Source organism: Sturnira hondurensis, unplaced genomic scaffold (assembly GCF_014824575.4).
Source record: "Sturnira hondurensis isolate 20B ecotype Veracruz unplaced genomic scaffold, ASM1482457v3 Scaffold0020903, whole genome shotgun sequence".
NCBI classification, from domain to species: domain Eukaryota; kingdom Metazoa; phylum Chordata; class Mammalia; order Chiroptera; family Phyllostomidae; genus Sturnira; species Sturnira hondurensis.
This window is the reverse complement of record NW_028093534.1, coordinates 1,210,315-1,228,666: the sequence shown is the minus strand read 5'-3', so window position 1 is coordinate 1,228,666 and position 18,352 is coordinate 1,210,315. Positions and strand designations below refer to the sequence as shown.

Sequence of the window (18,352 nt, the reverse complement as noted above, 5' to 3'; positions counted from 1 at the left end):
GACTTCTAGTCTCCAGACCTGTGAGACAATGCACTTGTCACTTTAAGCCAAGAAGAAAACACAGCAGCAGCAGCAGCAGCACAGGGACATGAGTCCTGTCATTCTCTCTGAATCTGAATCTGAGAATGTTATTCCCATTGATACCACAATGATTCAAGTTAAAATTTTTTGTCTTGAATTTCATTCTTCTGTGACAGCAATCACATATTTCATTAGAAAATGATGTAGACGTCTCCTCCAACTGTTGAGATCAGAGCAACTAACTTTCCCTTCATCCTCTGTGTGCTTTGGAAGATATTATTAGCAAGCAGAGTCAGAAAGCGAGCAGAAGGAAGCTGGGGGGTTCGTGTAGACGATCGGCTACAGCCGATGTCTGGAAAATTGATACGAGGGGGGATGAGCTGTAGTTCAAACCTGTGGCTCCTTAACTGGTTTTGGGTATAAACCTTTGCCGACATCCCCACCGTGCACTGAAGCGGCAACTCTGCTCCTGCTTCAGCCTTTCTTTACGGTCCTGGGACCTCATCGTGTCCTGTCTCATCTGCCTCAACTCACAGCCACTTCGCCTGGTGGGATGATAAATCCCTAGATTTACCCCAAACCAGTTAAGTCTGTTTTCTTAAACTAGATTAAGTCTGTTCACCTCTGTTTTCTTTGGGACACTGAGCCTAAGTCGACACTGAATAGAGGTTTGCTAAGTTGAGGTGCCTGTTATTTTTTATCTTAATATCTAGCCAAGTATTTCCACTTTTCTCACTTTTTCACCAATGTTTCAGACCCAGACTTTAGGGTGGCATCGCATCGTAAATTCAGATTTATACTGATCTTAAATGACTCTTAGTTGTTGTTGTTTTTTCTGGAGTCACCTGTGTAATCCAAGCCAAAAATCAGTAAGACGGAAGGTGTTGTTTGTTTGCTTTAAAATTGTGGGCTGGTTTTGGGAAAATGCAAGTGGAAGAAATTCAGCGTTTGTTTCCCGGGGACACTCTGCTGATACACGTCTTCCTGTTTCTAGGTGTTCTCTGTTCTATGTACAAGGATTACATCAGACCTCGGTTCTCCGATGTGTCCAAAAAATGAGGCTACATACAAAAAAGATGAGATGCCTTCTGGAAACTATTATGAAGATTGAATTTTAAACATATAGCAAACTATACTGCAGAAGTATTAGGGAGAATTTTCATAGCGTCGTCTAGTAAGTCTCAATTATTTACGTGGTCCCCCAGCAGTAGGTCACACTCAACTCAAAATACCCTTGTTGGTGTCCTTCCAAACCTAGGGCAGGGTTTTCCGACTTTCAAATTTTTATTTTGTAGTTAGTGACAGAAGTGTCTGTGTTATAACAAACCAATCATAAAATTGGGAGTCGACTCTACCTAGTGGCTACAGAAATTTTGTCTATATTCATATTAAATGTGACAGTGTATTCACTGCTTCATTCACATGGGGCAAGGTAACTAAAGCTTTCGTAAACTCAGTTTGAGAATGAGCAACAACTATATCAGAGGATGGTCCTATTGTTATTTAAATTTAGTTCACCACTGTGCACCTCACTCTTACATAGAAACTTGACTATACAACCACAAACAACTGATTACCATTTAAATAGCCGTGCATTCATTTTTAAAAAATTTCTTTAAAGCATTTCTAGGAGTATGAAGGTAAATTGCTAAAAAAAAATCCCTTCCCCCCAGATAGCAATATAGTGGGGTGAAATGGTTTAGTCTGGCTCTGATATAGAAAACATAATGTGGGACTGAAGCAGAGGTCACGTGTTACATGTTACATGTGCCTCTGGCCTCAGGCTCCTCTGTGACCTCCCTAAGGCTCTAAAACAACTAGACCTTGTTGACCGAGTAACTGTCACGACTCAGACATACTCCCTGGGACTCCAAGCCTGAAAAAGAAAACAAGAGAACAAAAAAAGATTCGCTGAAATAAAATCAAGAATGCACAGTAAGACGATCTGTGGTGGTGATTTCCTTTTCCATGATGTTTCCTGTCATGCAGGGTTATTTTGACAGGAAGGTGAGTCCAGTATTTGAGAAAGTGGAAGATGCAGGAGTATTTGAAAGTAGGTCTGCAATCCAGGCATTAACCCACTGTTCTGTGTTTTATACACACCTTTCCCCACTGGCACAAGTCATTATTTCAAAGGCTGTCATTTGTTATCTATCACGAGGCTCTTCTAGTGCCACCAACAAAAACACAGATTTTGGTCAACACTGTCCTCTTTGGAAAAGAGGGCAAGGAAAGAATCCAACTACTTTATTCCATTGGAGAAAATATTCCAGCAGCTGGATCTAATACGTTTGTAAAGGTCAGGAGACTTGAGGACAGCTGGCGCAGAACGCCATCCTACAAAGACCCTCTTAAAAAAAAAAAGGAAAGAAATGTTATCCTTGATGCCGATTACACAAGGAAATGATCAGGCTACTGGAAAGATTCCACCCTCTCAAATTCTCAGCATTAAAGCAGATTACCTGAAGTGTTTAATTGGAAACGGCTTTTCTTACAAAACCCAATAGGTTCCAGAATTTTCTATTCTTACTAAGAACTAAAGTAATATATGCATTGCTTGAAATAAGCAATGCAAAGTATTTATTTATTAGAGCAGCCATACATTAGAACCCACAAATCACTAACATCTTCTCACCTTTGGAGAAGAGTGTGCAGGCTGCTCATTCCCCACTGAGCTTAGGCAACGAGGGAGGGCCACTGCAGGAAGACCCCGTGAAGGGCTAACACGCAGCGCCTGAATCGGAACAGTACTTCTGGGGCAAAGCTCTGGTGGCTTAATATCATGTTTAAAGCTGAGGAGGCTATTTTCATCAGCTACTATAACCTTCACCTGCTAGTTAAACTATTTCACATGCCTGGGTATGCTGTGAGTGCCTTTTATATTAGGAGACACACAGTTAAGTAGCAGTGGGTGCTCAGTAACAATGATTTAATGGCATTTTTCTGACACTCTGGGTATACAGTGCCAGGGCGTTCATTTACAAACTGTCTGGTGTTAATAAGCCCCAGGGACTGAGTGAGTGTATGCATACACGCTACTCTGAAAATTGAATACATTGATATCTGTATAATCACATAATATAGAAATCCAGATTTTTGAATTATAAATTACAGAATGATTAAATGTTTTTAATGTAGGAAAAAGTTTACCCAAGACTCACTCTCTAGACATCGGGCTCTTCAGCTGGTTTTAGCATGATTCAATTTGTTTATTAACAAATTTTCTGACTGCAGGAGTTGTACGACCTGAAGGGTATGCTTATACATTTTTGTCAACTTTAGTCTGTTTCTAATAACTTACAGTTAAAGGATGAAGCCCTGGCTGGTATCGCTCAGTGGGTTGAGTGTCAGCCTGTAAACTGAACGGTCACCAGATGGATTCCCAGTCCGGGCACATGCCTGGGCTGCAGACCTTGGCTGGGGGTGTGTGAGAGGCAACCAGTTGATGTTTCTCTTGCACATCGATGCTTCTCTCCCTCTCTTTCTCCCTCCTTCCCCCTCTCTCTAAAAAAATTAATCTTTTAAAAAAAAAAGAACGGAGAAGAGCTACAGACATCCTCCAAGTACATCTCTGTTTAACCAACCACCTCATCTTTCTATGAGTTGCAAAACAATTTTTTTTTTTGCTGTTGTTTCCTTTCCCCATTCTACAGGAATGAAACTACTGGGAAATAAAATTGTCCAGAGAGGGAGGAAAATGCAACATATTGATTCATCTAGAGTTGCTGTAGGTGTGTGTATAAAGAAACCAAAACACTGAAACTCATTTTAAAAGTCTCTTTTCCAAGTGAAAGCTGCTAATTGATGCTAACTCAGTTTCATTTTTAAAAATCAGAAGGACTCTACCCTTAGTTGCAAAGTGCTGCTTTTTATCAGGGATTTCCCCGCCCCTGGAGTAGAAATGAAGGTATTTTGAAGTCCCATCTCAAGAATACCCTGCCACCTAGACAGCCACGTTGCAGAAATGAAGAGGCAATTGTCTGGGTCTTTTACAAGTCTTGTTGAAATACAGCAAGTTTTAAAATAAGGCAGACAGGTCAGACACTTCATTTTTATGCTGAAAGAAGAAAATGAAGCTCCGAGCCACACAAACTCCATGGCTTTGGAGCGGCAAGGAAAGAGTGGAGGGGAGCACCCACCAAAGCCCCCTCCGCTAAAGACGGACGGCCGCCATTGGTCCCGGCCCACCGCACCTCCACGCAAGAACGCGGACACGGGGTTGACAGTCTTCTCACTTTTCAGGTAGTCATGCAACAACTCTCCATTTTTAAATATCAAATTTTTATTGTAAAAAAATGTGTAGAAAAACAGTCTTGGTTAGGTAGGGCTCAAACAGTCTATAACCCACCTGGAGGCAGGCAGTTGGTGACAGGTGGGCTAATCTTCCAGGTGCCAGTCATTCTAATCTCATACTACTACTTGGTGTCAGCATCTTGAAATAAAATGCTTAGCATTCTCTAGGAGACTGAACATGAGAAATATAACCACTCCTAGAAATATGCTGTGAACCTAGAAATGAGGTTGGACTGCTAATGAGAAAAGTGGGAAGAAAAGAAAACTGTCGGGGCTTACACAGTTCAATACTAGACGTTCCTTCTTTTTACACCTGACCCCCGAACACTAGAATGGGCTGCATCACCCGATGAAGCACTGGAAACTGATCGTTGCTTAAGGTTTCTGGATCTTGTTACCAGGTATTAAGCTCTTTGAAAAATACTGTCATATCTCAAAAAAATTTCAAAAAAAGCGACGGAGGATAATAATTATATGGCACACTGGTAAGTAGGATTAGATATGATTGCGAAACATAAAACATATTTTCTTTAGAAATGATGTGCCAGTACCAGTAGTTACTGAGGGTCTGGGTAAAACAGAATGAAATGTAACTGGGGTCGTCGAGCTCCACTTTAAAGGCTAAGTCCGTTTGACCAGTTCACGCTGAAGAAGAGCGTTGGTCCCTTTCTTTTTTCACTTGTCATCCAGACTAAACAAATCATTGACTTGTCTGAGTGAGATGCTGTTTAAAAATACAAAAGGTCTATCAATTTTTATCATCGTAAAGCTCTACCCAAACTGATACGTTCAGGATTACATCAATACATACACATATATGTTTCTTAAATCCCAGCCGTTGAGACACGAGCCCATGGGGTGTGTGGCCCTCGCAGGCCAATCAACTAACTCCGGATGTTGCAGGGCGGCTGTGGGCGAGCGGGTCTCTGACCTACACTGAACAGCTGTTAGCTTTTAACACCCTTCCCATGAGGAAGTCTTTGCCTTTTGTTCAGAACATTGAACAAGACTCACCTCTGAACTAACAGAGATATGTTAATAGGGCCCTGGGCACAAACGGACTAAGAGGAAATGGTTCCCACAGTCTCTCAGGCTGTCCATCATCTGGACACGAGTGAGTCAGCGTCCATGGTGTTCAGAAGGTAGAGTTCAGGCTGAGTTGCCAGTCCCAGGTGGCACTGCGGACAAGAAGGTGGAGAAGGGTTAGACTGATTCGTAAGCACCTAGATGTTTAAATTGGCACCTAAGTATCTATAAATTGCATATCGCTAGAGGCCTTTGTTCAGTACCGATGCACTGATTCTCCTTTCAGAGAAGAAATAGCTCACAGACACACAGGGCACGGCACTTAAAGAGTAGCTAGGAGCCCCAGTAGCTCAGGGTTGAGACAGTGCCAGTGCCCTTGGCACGACTGGCACTTTGATTGTTCTCTTTACACGCTTTGCCTCGGGATGGGTAACCTGATCCGGACGTTAAGGGCGAGTGCATGGACTGCTTTGTTCTTTAGTGCTGTGTGTGTGTTGCAATCACATTTCAGATGATCCAAGTCCTGAGCCCCATCACCCTTTGGCACCCGAGCAAAGTCCTTCATTAAAAGAAAGAAATAGTCCTGAGGGGTGTGATTCAGTGGATGGGGCGTTGCCCTGCAAACCCAAAGGTTCAATTCCTGGTCAGGGCACATGCCTGGCTTACGGGCCAGGACCCTGGCTGGGGGTGTGCAAGAGGCAACCAATGTTTTTCTCCCTGCCTTCCCTTCTCTCTAAAAATAAACAAATAAAATCTTTAAAAAAAAACATAAAATGGCACGTGGGAAGAGAGGGAGATGACAACCCCTGGGTCCCGAATGTTCGGCAGTCTGAGTGAGAATTGCCTCAGCTGCTTTTCAGACACACGGCAGACTCTGCTCCTGGAAACCAGAACCCGGACGGTGTATGTTGGGATCCGTGAGGCTGGATTGAGCTCCCTTTCTCTCCTCTGCATACACTCAGTGGCACAGTCACTGAGTCTCATCTCAGCCCCACTGCCAGCACCCAGGGCTTCGGAAATGCCGTTGCCCCTTGCCACCAGCAGTCTGGGAATGAACTCAGCATAGACTGGGTTCACAGGAAGAACACACTCCTGTTACAGAGCAGTGGGAAAGGCACTGGAGCTGAGTTAAAGCTCCCACTCCGCCACTTTGCATGACCTCCAGCAGGTCCTGTGTCCTTTTGGAGCCCTACCCTACTTGTTCGTCGAGTGGAAGTAAACGCTACCCTTGTGAACGCCAAGCCAAGCACATTAACGTGCTCCCTCATGTTAGTGTTCAGTAAACAATTTCTAGCATGTTGCAGATGGTCCTGCACCCCTCCCAGGCTTGTGACAGCTGCGTGAAGATGAGTCCAGATGGGGCCCAAGACAACCACTCCCAGCTGATGGGCTTGGAAATCAAGTCCCCCTGGCCTCAGTGCAGAAAGCTTATTACACTTCAGCTTATTTACTCCAGGGTCTTCTTACCCAGGGCCATTGCCAGGTATACTGACAATTCACTGCAGTCTTTTCCTATGTGAGCCAAGGTGGCGGGTTTCCTCATTACGTGATGAGCAAGGGTTGCACTGTTAGTCCCATGATCCCCAGAGCGTATCACTGAGGTGACTTAATAGACAGAACCCCTCCACCAGAGAAGTGCATCACATTGCTGAGACATTGAGCAACGGTGCCCAGCAGCACGGACAGAGGCTGAAACACTTTCCAGGGCAGAGAGGTGATACAAATGAGCAAACTTACTATTGGTTCTCAGCTATTTCTGAGGGAGGAGCACAGAGCGCCCGGCCTATTTTCTACGACTGCCAAAAAAGCATTTCTTAAAATTTAGTGCAGGCCAAACAAAATTGGCCTACCAGTTGGCAACTTGAGCTGAAACATATTCTAACACAATCAGAATATCCAGCCAGTGCTTCTGTGTGTTCATGTTTCTGGGGCTGCTGAACACCAAAGCTTGGTATCTGAAACTCAATTAAGTGTGAACTATATATTACGTAGGATGGTTTTCGTAATGATAACGTGGGCCCTGCCGTTCAGCTATTCAGGTCCAAATGCCAGTTGCCCATTAGTGATATAATTTGGGAGTTATTTTTGGCCTTTCAGTTGCCTCATCTGTACCAAAGTTGATCCTTCTGTTGTAAGAATTAAATGAGATCATGAGTGCTTAGACCAGGACTGGCACATGGTAATGTGTGAGCTGCTTTAAACATTCAGAAGGTGTCAAAAGCAGGTGACATATTTTGATTCACTGGTCCTATCCAATGAAGGAGCAGAAGGAGTTCCAGAGGGCGGACCTAAAGGGAGTATCTCAAACCGGGATCTTCTAATTACTTTGCACCCTATTTTAGTTCTGGAATTAAAACCACATTAGGAAGAGATAGCCCTGGCCAGCGTGAGTCTGTAGGTTGGGTGTCATCCCGCAAAGAGAAAGGTCGCCTATTTGATTCCCTGTCAGGGCACATGCCTGGGTTGTGGGCCAGATCCCAGGTTGGGGACATGTAAAAGGCAACCAGTCAGTGTTTCTCTCACTCTGATATTTCTCTCTTTCTCCCTCTCTTATCCCTCTAAATAAATAAAATCTTTTTTAAAAAGGAAGAAGAGAGAACTAAAGGAGGCGGGACGGAGAGAACAAAGCCCCCAGATTACATCTGTGGTAGCACGTGGGTACTCAGCTCCTGTGAGACAGAAGCTCAGCAAAGAAAAAGGGGAAATGGAGTTCTCGGGACAAATGAAGTGCTTGACCTAGACTTTCCCATCATGCATCTGGTGACAGGGCCAGGTCAACGTGCCTGAACTTCTCTGTTTTTACTAAGTGGTGCCAATATGATTCCCATCTCAATGGTGAAATAAGACTACGAGAGAAAAATGTTCAGTTTAGAGCAGAGAAGGCAGGGAAACACATTTTCTCAAGTTTAAACATGGTGATGCTGTGACCATTACTAATAGCAACACCATTCGGCTACCTGGGTGCGTGGAATTGAGTGGTGTCTGCATGCCATCATGCTTCCAAGGACTGAAGCTACGCATTCCGCTGTCCTTCCTAACGGGGGGACACGACGGGGTGGGCCTGGCACGCCATTCCGGCTGGCAGTTGATGTTTTGGTATTTCAAAATTGTTGGGACCCTCATTAATAAAGTATTTTTAAAGTTAAAAAAATACCCAGGAAGCCAAACTGGAAAAAGAAAAATGTTTTTAATTACAAACCAAGCTTACATATTGTCCAACGGTCACTAAAGTCTCAGCTGTAACCGCTCCTAAAACCACCAGCTCGACCTCACCAGAGCCGGACAGCGCCTCTGCGCCACCGTGAACCCCGCACATGCTGTGGCAGCATTCCGTCACGTCACATTTCTGGAGAGCAAGGGCCAATGAATGTGAAGTCCAACTCTGTGTCCCTTCACGTCCCACACAAAGCCATGGGCAAAACACACGCACGGCGCTGGGAGACTCCAGAGGTGTGAACGCCGCTCACTGCGGCCGGAGTGCCGGCTGCGATACCCGGCTGAGGGCCACGTGGAATCCAGTTTGGGAGGTTTTAACACTGTCAAACACTACATATACGGTATTATAAAGTGCCACTGAATTGGGAAGAAATTTTCCCTCACTCCAAGTCATAAATACAACTTTTAAAGGGAAATTGGCAGGTTTTACCTGGGCTTCTAAATATTCATGACTTTGAGACTGCCTGGGCCCACCCAGACTTAGGGCGAAAGTAAATGTTTCTGTACCGTCTTTACAAAGAATGTTTGGGTCAGACTGGCCTTCACTTTGTAGCCAGACCTTGCAGCTCAAGGTGTCACTTTCCGAAATCTCACCAGGGAAAGGAGCGGACACGAGGAGGAGCGGTTAGGGAAATTTGTCTTTCAAGACCCTGTGCTACATTACTTGAGTGGCTAACACAAAGGTGTCAGTGAAACAGCAGTTGGTCCTTAATGACTCACAGAAGACAGTCCATCCACTCTGCACTTTTGACTGTGCAAAATATCCACAATAATGCCTTTCAGTGCTCAAAGGAACAGAAAACATCCACCCACCAGGACTCCAGAGAAAGCCCACCCCAAATGGGAAGTCATTCAACACCATTGCCATTACTGTCCTCACCCAGTCAACAGCTATACAAGACTTGATTATTTATCTCCATCAGACAAATGTGATTTGATCTGAGATCATCACACAGTCTCTGGCTCCACGCGTAAAAATGCTGCAAGCGGCTGAAGAGCAGAAGCTTCGGGCTGAAGGCACCCATTTCCTCTGACTCCAGAGCTCCACCATCTGGTCTCAGAGTTTCTCCCTCCCAGGGGAATGGCTGAGGAGAGGCAGCCCAGCGCAACCTTGCTGAGAGACCTTGGCACCCATTAGGTCCAGAGCTCCTGAGATTGCCTTGCAAGTCGTCGTGGGCACACTTCAGGAAACATGATGGTTCTGGCAGGAGGTGGCTTTTACGAATATAACAGGTGGCTCTTCTTCTCCTTTCAAGTCTTTTCTCTTTTCTCAAAGGCTCATGAGAACATCAGTTTATACATACTACCATCTTTTTCTACCACCCTCCTGGAGGAGGAAGGTGAAGGTTTTGCAACTATATATGCTTGAGACTAAGTATCAGGAAAGTGCTGTGTACAGACATAGAAGTTACTGAAATTGGTACTGCCCAGAAAATCCTGGTAAGCATTCAGTCTCGGAGGATTTTGTGATTTTGTGATCTCTAGGCGATTTTCAAGGTGATTGGTAGCCCCCACCTACAGGTGAGTTTTGCTATTTGTCCATTTATCACCTTTATGCTTTATTACTCCTCTTAACTTCCACTGAGAAATCTAAAGAATTCTGAATGTTATGGAGGTAGATGTCTCATAATTTTATATTTAGTATGGATAAAACCACTCTAGTGGAGATTTAACTTTTTTATAATTGAAATAATTGAAAGGGCATGCATAAGTATTTCTCAGCCTTTTACAATCCATTATCTTTAATAAACAAATCTGCCTACCCACGCTGCACTTTCATTATGAAATGCATTGCATTTTCCAAATTCTTTCTTTAGTGTACAGCCTAGTTAAGAATCGGAGGTTTCACTCTCCCTTCAGCACCTCCCGAAGAGTTTAGTGTTAGAACAACAGCAGCAGATCGTCAGCTTTTCAAAGGTCCCATCCAATCCAGTCCCCAGGTGCGGAGAGGTCAGTTAGAAAAAAAATTCCGTCTTTCAAACACATGTGAAATAATGTCTTCCACAACTAACAGCTGAGTCCTAAACGCGGTCTGTGCAACAGCACATACTTTTGGCTATGTTCACACAGTAAACCATAGAAACACACTGGCTCTGATGGCTACGCGGATCAGAAGGGCCAATCCAGTGTTTACTTAGTATAGTCCCGGGTGGCTTCTTCGGTCAGGACTTTAGAGATGCTTACCGTGCGCCCACAATCCAGGAAGGACATGCCCAGTGCAATCAAACATTGCCAAATCTGAAAGAGAAAACACAGCCGTCACCCAGGGGCCCACCGTGACCGCTCACGCCGTGCCGCTGTAGTGCAAACCTGCTCTCCTCCTTGGACATCCAGCTCTGCCTGGCATCTGTCACCAAGTCACTCTCCTGACCCAGCAACCCCTTCAGAACACCCTGGGACCCGCCTTCTTCAGACGGCCTTTCCAGGCTGGTTACAACACTGCGCTCCCTCCGCTCCTACCGCTTTGAGTTTGCAGTTTGTTTCCTTCGTTGGGCCAGGAGTTCCCCGAAGCCCACTTTTCTTTAGTCCTACTCCCTTCCTCAGGTGAGGGGAAGCAATGACAGACTAATACAACCAAACATTCTTCTAAGCTGCTCTTCGAGTACATTTTGGAGCTAAACAACAGTAACCGCCTCTAGGATCAACCCTCAGCCTTAAAAATGCTCTTCAACGACGTGAGGACAACTCGGCACCTTGGTCCCCAATTTGCACGGAGGGAGGATTCCCTTAACTTCCACAGTGAATTTTAAAAACAATTCCTGTCAAGGACATCATTCGGCTACTTGGGTTTCCTGGGAGACTATAGGGTCAGCACAACCCTGGTGTCCCCAAGGCCTCCTGCCTGGGGAAAAGGGGGGTATCGGCACAGGCAGAGCTTCCTGACACCCACCGAGGCCATTTTCTCACCACTTGGCCCACCTGCGGCAGGCACTGCATGGGACAGTGGGTGTTGCGGGGGTCAGCAGCGGGTTTCCGGCCCCACCCTCCACTGCTCTCGTCAGCAGACGTGGTATAAATCCATTGTCCCTACTCCTCAACCCTTGTGTTTTTCAGAGAAACCTGCCTAGAACAGGAAGGTGGACTTCTTGTTGTTACTACAACCATTTTTCATTAACATAAAGAATATTACAGAAGATTTGGAAAATAAAGAATATATCCATCATGCTACCACCTTAAGACAAGGACTACTACCATTTTTATATAATTACTTAGAATTTTGAAACTTTTTTGATTATCTGGGTATACCTAAGTGCGTTCCTTTTCTATGTAGTTGTATAACCATCATTTTTAAAGATAATTCTAAAACAATTCAGTGTGAGACCGCCACTTTTACTCACCTCCTACTGGAGGCTGTTCAGTGCCGGGTGAGAAGGGCGCGAACCTACACGGGGCCAACGTGAGGCTCCGGGACCCACCGCGCACCCCCCACCCCCCCAGCTCCTCTTCCTTTAGTTTCTACGCTCTCTTTTAGGAAAAGACAGAAGTGACAGAAATAGAAAGATGATAGCTCTTAGGAAGCAAATTATATGGTTAAAAATATTGTTTAACCCTACATAGATATATGGTTTAGCCATAGCTGATTTAACAAGTCCCTGTAAATTACCTCGATGACCTAGAGATGGACTGTCACGGGCTCTTTTGGGTGCCTTCTGCATGTCAGCCCCACCTCTGCTGCCCCGATGCCTATGCCCCTCACCCCCACAGCTAGACTTACCAGGTAAAACACAAAGCTCAGATAGGCCACGCTGACCACAGCCGCCACCACGTACAATAGCATGTGCCCTAGCTCCTGGACGTAAATCACGACAAAGTACATGTTGATGGAACAGACGATCAGGACCAAGATCCCGCCTGCAATTCTCCAGCCTCTGTAAAAGAAGCAGCACAGTCACTGGCAGAACAGCCTAACCTGTCCACAAACAGCAAAGGACACTGTACCTTGTGGGGCACAGAGCACAGGAGTAAGAAGCATTCCCATTCCTGGCTGGGTGTGGCTCAGTGGATTCAGTGCCAGCCTGCAAACCGCTGGTTCAATTCCCAGATAAGGGCACATGCCCGGGTTGCAGGCCAGGTCCCCAGTAGGGGGTGCCCAAGAGGCAACCACACATTAATGTTTTTCTCCCTCCTTTTCCCTCCCTAACAAACCAACCAACCAACAAATAAATAAATGATTTTAAAAAGAAGCATTTCCAGATAGCCATGTTCCCCTTCCTGGTAACATGCCCATGCCTTTCCCTTCCCCTCCGCTCCCCGCCCCCCACCCCACCCCAGGGTGTGCGTCTGCTGAAATCTGAACAACCCCATGAGACTTGCAACCATAGAGCCACAGGAAGCAGCTCCTCCCGGGCTAACCTCCCTGAACCTCTCTCCAAGGCCCCCTTTTCTCTGCCTTCCCAGTGAGCAAGGCAGCCCCACCGGGCTCTCTCCTGTTGCTTCTTCTATGCTAAGCCCTCCTGTTTCACTGTCCCCAGCTTTAATAAATGTACTTTCAAAATAAAGAATAAAAAGAACTGAAAAATGGTTCTTAACACATCCCACATGTGGTTAAATGAGCCAAAATTAGACACTGATATGGAAAAAGGGAAAAAATGCTATCAAGTAACTCCTATTAAGTCCCTAGAGACATAAAAATAGAGTAAGTAATGAGTCTCTAGACATGCACACAAAGTCATTTCAACTACCTTCATACCCTTTAAAGATGTATATAAAAGGCATAAGCTTAAACCTTTCTCTTCAGATCATGAACATGAAATTAAGATGCTTTACACTTCCACAGCTGTGCTAAAGAGTTAAAGACCTAAAAGCTACTTTCTCCCCCAGCAAATAAAAATGTCCTTGCTTTCCCTCACTACATTCACAGTCTCCATTTTCTAAGCCAGAGACTGAGGGGGCAGCACAATCAACCACCTCTCAAACCCCCACGTGTCTCTCTTTACTGGCCTATTTGACAAAGATCCCCCCGCCCCCTGCCACAGAACTTTGGGGAACTGAGAGGTGTGCACTCACATGCCGTTGGCAAAGTCATTCATTACTGGCCGCAAGCTCGTAAAGGTGAGGATGGGTATGAGAGCAAAGGGAAGCTGGAAAAAAACAAAACAAAACTAAAATCAGATGGGGCTACAGGGGGGCCTTATATCATCACCCCAGAGAGCAGCACTGTGAGGAAAAGGGAAACACAGACCTTACCTCATGTACTCCAGGAGAAATTATACTGTCATCCCAAATGCTCAAGCATTACATTGAAATCTGTACAGCTATCACGAACCTCGCATCAATTATGATCATAAGTGTTTCTACAAACATTTGTACCTGCCTTGTCTTATCCTGCTTAGGACCTAGGAGTGTCCTACATGTCATTGAATATTTGCCTGGCTTGCCCTGGCTGGTGTGGCTCAGTGGATTGAGTGCCAGCCTGCAAACTGAAGAGTTTCTGGTTCGATTCCCAGTCAGGGCACATGCCTGGGTTGTGGGCCAGGTCCCCAGATAGGGGCGTTTGAGAGATAATTGATTGATATCTCTCTCACACATTGATGTTTCTCTCCCTTCCCCTCTCTCTAAAAGTAAATAAATAAAATCTTTAAACAAAGTATTTGTTTGGCTTGAACAATAATTTTGTGTTCTACATATAATTATAGCTTATAATTCCCATTCAACAGGCTTAAAAAAAAAACTAAGACATTTCAGATGCCAGGAACTTCATAGATTGTACATCTACTGCAGACTGAGGCCAGGCTAAATTTTCCTGAGCGCTTGGCACGAGGCACAGAGCCTAAGGGCAACACACAGTGCTGCCTGACTAAATGCGACGTGAGTTTCCCCTGCTCCCTCCTCACCTGCAAGCTCTGCAGGACGTTGAGGAAGTCATTCATCCCCGTGAGATGTTGCACATCTTGGAAAACAGCAACAAGCAGAGTGGGGACAATGGCAATGGAGCGGGTCAGAATCACTCGGGCAAAGCGTGACCATCTCAGGTTCAGGAACCCCTAGAAGAAAACACAGAGGCAGGATGAATGTCTGGAACAGGATACTAAAAGGGTTTGGAGAGGCTCAGGCAGACCTTAGAGCATGGGATTAATAAGGAACAAAAGGACAATTTTCTCTAGTCTTTACCAGTCAAAACAGCACATACCTCCATGACGAACTGGCCCGAGTAGGTTCCTGTCATGGTAGAGCTCTGTCCCGCGGCCAGGATCCCCACCGCCCAGATGTAGAGGGCAGCAGGCCCGAAGAAGCACCCCAGAACAACACCCTGGGAAGGCGAGGGGGAGTGTGTGTCAGCACACTGCTCAGACGACACCAAGCACGGCACTTCTCCCTGCTCTGCTGTGCTCCCAGCTCCTGAGTGCAGCGCACTGTCCCAGAAGCTCAACTCGGGTCCTGCCCTCATCTGAAAAGCTTTCAACCTGAACTTTGTTGGATGGTTCTTCATTCCTCAGCCCAGTCCTTTTTTAAAAAAGGTTTTATTTATTTACTTTAGAGAGAGGGGAAGGGAAGGACAAAGAGAGGGAGAGAAACTCAACGTGTGATTGCCTCCTGCACACACCCCACTGAGGACCCAGCCCACAACCCAGGCATGTGCCCTGACTGGGAATCGAACCAGCGACCCTTTGGTTTGCAGGCCTGTGCTCAATCCACTGAGCTACACCAGCCAGGGCAGCCTAGTCCTTTTTTTACTTCAGGCTCCTAAAGCTTTCATCTTCAACCTACAGCCTAACTATAGTTTTAAAAAGTCTACACTATATTTCCCAAATTATATTGCTTAACACACTATTTTAGAAGATAACAGGAGCCCTGACCAGTGTGGCTCGGTGGGCTGGGTGTCATCCCATGCAGCGAAAGGTCGCCAGCTGATTCCCAGTCAGGGCACAAGCCTGGGCTGCGGGTTCATCCCAGGTCAGGGCTCAGATGAATGGCAAGCAGTTGCACTTTCTCTCCCTCTCTTCCTCCCTCCCTTCCCCTCGCTCTAAAAATAAATAAATAAGACCTTTAAAAAAAGAAGAAGATACCAGGAGTGAAAAGGTCAGATAATTTTGGGAAATGCTACATAAATTGACCCTTGGAGGTTCAGGATGTAAGGGAGACCCCGGTAAAGAGCCCTTTGCCAGACATACATTCTGTGGCCGCCCCAATCACCATCCTGTAGAGCACTGCACTACCAACACGAGATTGGGGAATGCTGAAACAATTCATTTGTTTAGCTGATCCTCTATTCCTTCTGTGTAGTCCAAAATGCTTGTCTAGCATCTGGACCTCTGAAATCAATGACACCCCAAAGAAGACATGCTCAACTCGGAAGTGAACCCACAGAAAAGACCAGACACTCGGTGAAGAATGTCGACCCAGAGGCGAAGAACACCCGTCCGAACAGGCTCACCCCTTTGTAGATGTCCACGGCCAGTGTCGAGTTATCGTTAGGGAAGAGGTCGGTGTGGGGACTGCTGCTATTTCTGCAGACTTCAACCTGGAAAAGAAAGCCATTTCGGACAACTTTTATTTTCGAGGCAAGGACCAGGAAAGAGGTCTCCTACATATCACTCACAAGTCACCCACGAGACTCAGCCTGTAGGTAAGACACTGGACACGGGTTGTGATAGGCAAAGACGGGCAAAGATGGGCAGTACCACTCGCACCCCCCCTCCATAATCTTTCTGTACCATGTCATCAAAGTTATTTACCGCACTAGTGCGCATTGTTGGGTCATTTCGAATGCTGACAGAAGAGAGAGCCCTTAGTAAGGCTTGGAGTACGAGAGGACACCAGAATAGGGAGTCCTTAGTCAAAGCAGCGCCAGGAGTCTGAAGCACTATCGGTGGGAAGCAAAGTGGAAATATAGACTAGATAGGCCCTTGCCAGGTAGCTCAGTTGGTTAGAGCATCATCCTGATACACCAAGGCTGAGAGTTCAATCCCTGGTCTTGGCACATACAAGAATCAACCAATGGCCCTGGCTGGTGTAGCTCAGTGGATTGAGCTCAGACCTGCGAACCAAAGGATTGTGGTTCGATTCCCAGTCAGAGCACATGCCTGGGTTGCAGGCCAGTTCCCAGGAGGGGACGCATGAGAGGCAACCATACATTGATATTTCTCTCCCTCTCTCCATCCCTTCCCCTCTAAAGATAAATAAATAAAATCTTTAAGAAAGAAAGAAAAAGTGGGACAACAAATCAATGTTCCTCTCCCTCTGTCAAATCAATTTTTAAAAAGTTAAAAAAAGAAAAACACACTAGATAGGAAATCAGGAACTAGGAAGACAGACAAGTAAAAAACAACACGGTTTGTCCCAGCAAGTTTCTGTTTTGTTGACTCCTCCCAACCTGCCCTCATCCCCAAACAGCAGGATGGCAAGCTAGCAGTGGGTAAACAGGAAACAAAGGGCCAAGCAGGCATGAAGCCCCAGGAGGCAATCTTTAATCTGAGTGATCTCCCTTATCAGCCAAAAGCAGGAAAACCGGGTCTTGGCTTGGTCGGCCCCAGACTGCTGACCCTGCCCAGCGCGGTGACTGAGGGGACAGCAAGGAGGCCCCAATCTCTTTCCCCTGGGCCCCTTGTCCCTGTCATATTTCCCAGCCGATTCCAGCTGTCACAGTACGCTCACGTTCACGACTACTGGGGGCCCCGGCTTACTCACCACCTGCTGGTTGGTTTTCCAATAAAATGCTTCAGCAAAGACCGAGACAACAAAGACGTTGATGATGAAGGAAACAAAGAGGGCGATACAGGACTCAATGAAGAAGTACTTATTGGCCTCTCGGACCGCCTCCTTTTTGGCTCTGTTTATCTGTCGGGACTGCAGGGATAATAGTTGTAGCGTTTCTTTTTTACTTTTTGGAACAAGTTCCCTTGTAGTGTTTCATGAGTTTAGAGACAGTGAAAGACTCGAGGGCAAACAATGGACCAGACGAAATGTGAGAGAACAGCTTACATCCTCGTTCACTAAGAACGTCATGACCCCTGGATGGCATTACACATTCCTCAAATGGGCAGGAGCAATTACGTGACTGCTGAGCTCTCAGGTATTGTGGCTGGAAGAACCACAAAACCTGCCCTAAGAAACATATATCCTTAAGTGTAAAGGTCTTTGAAATGTCCGGGCAAACAACCGTGTGAGACTGACTGGTGAGAGGTTGGTTGGGCTCTTCACTCCTGATCCCCTTGGAACCACTCAGGGTTTTGAGAGTAAAACACAAACACTTTCAGGCCTTTTATGAAGAACTTTAGTCCCAGTTTCTCTCCAGGGGGTTAGCTATCTCTGGTCATAAACCAGAGTCCAAGTGTGTGGAGTTTATAAATGTCCAACCACGGAAAATCACCTTGCTCCTTTGGGGCTCTAACGGTTGTAAACTAACTTATGTGTCCCTTGCAACCAAAGGAAAACATCCCATGACCTACCCAGGAGGCCACTGAGATCAAGGCCTTGCTCACCTTGACTAAGGCAGAATGCAGGTACATGTTGTGTGGCATGATGACAGCTCCCACGATGCCCACGGCCTGCTGCACCTGTGGGGTGCTGCAGCCTGAACAGGACGGCACAAACATGCCTTTGAGAACGTCGCTCTGGTTGGGCCTCACTGTAACATACTGCACACCAACGTAACGACTGTTAGCCTTTCCTGGAACCCGACACTAGGGAATAACAGTACCAGGACACACTCGGCATCCTTTACTGCTTTCCCTCCAACCCCGTGTTCTTCAACAACTTCTGACAACAAGGAGGAATAAGGAACCACCAAAAACCATGCAGTATGAGGAACCTGCTGCCAAGATCAGAGAATTCAACACTGGGGTACCTAGGTATT

General features: G+C 46.0%; 2 protein-coding genes across 5 annotated transcripts in view; one reads left to right on the top strand and one right to left on the bottom strand.

Moving 5' to 3' along the window:
• TMT1A (thiol methyltransferase 1A) overlaps positions 1–1,212 on the top strand; it is a 30,450-nt gene extending 29,238 nt beyond the window's left edge. The window contains exon 4 of the mRNA XM_037030912.1: positions 1,016–1,212. Coding sequence (XP_036886807.1) covers positions 1,016–1,080 — 65 coding nt within the window. The 3' untranslated portion in view covers positions 1,081–1,212. The remainder of the gene's footprint in view (positions 1–1,015) is intronic.
• A 3,073-nt stretch (positions 1,213–4,285) lies between these two features.
• Positions 4,286–18,352, bottom strand: part of SLC11A2 (solute carrier family 11 member 2) — a 36,954-nt gene continuing 22,887 nt past the window's right edge. For all 4 annotated transcript variants that reach the window (XM_037030853.1, XM_037030855.1, XM_037030854.1 and 1 more), the window contains exons 9-17: positions 17,979–18,134; positions 17,185–17,343; positions 15,932–16,018; positions 14,687–14,806; positions 14,391–14,540; positions 13,564–13,637; positions 12,272–12,425; positions 10,741–10,794; positions 4,286–5,492 (exon numbers count right to left, since the gene is read on the bottom strand). In XM_037030853.1, coding sequence (XP_036886748.1) covers positions 5,415–5,492; positions 10,741–10,794; positions 12,272–12,425; positions 13,564–13,637; positions 14,391–14,540; positions 14,687–14,806; positions 15,932–16,018; positions 17,185–17,343; positions 17,979–18,134 — 1,032 coding nt within the window. In that variant the 3' untranslated portion in view covers positions 4,286–5,414. The remainder of the gene's footprint in view (positions 5,493–10,740; positions 10,795–12,271; positions 12,426–13,563; positions 13,638–14,390; positions 14,541–14,686; positions 14,807–15,931; positions 16,019–17,184; positions 17,344–17,978; positions 18,135–18,352) is intronic.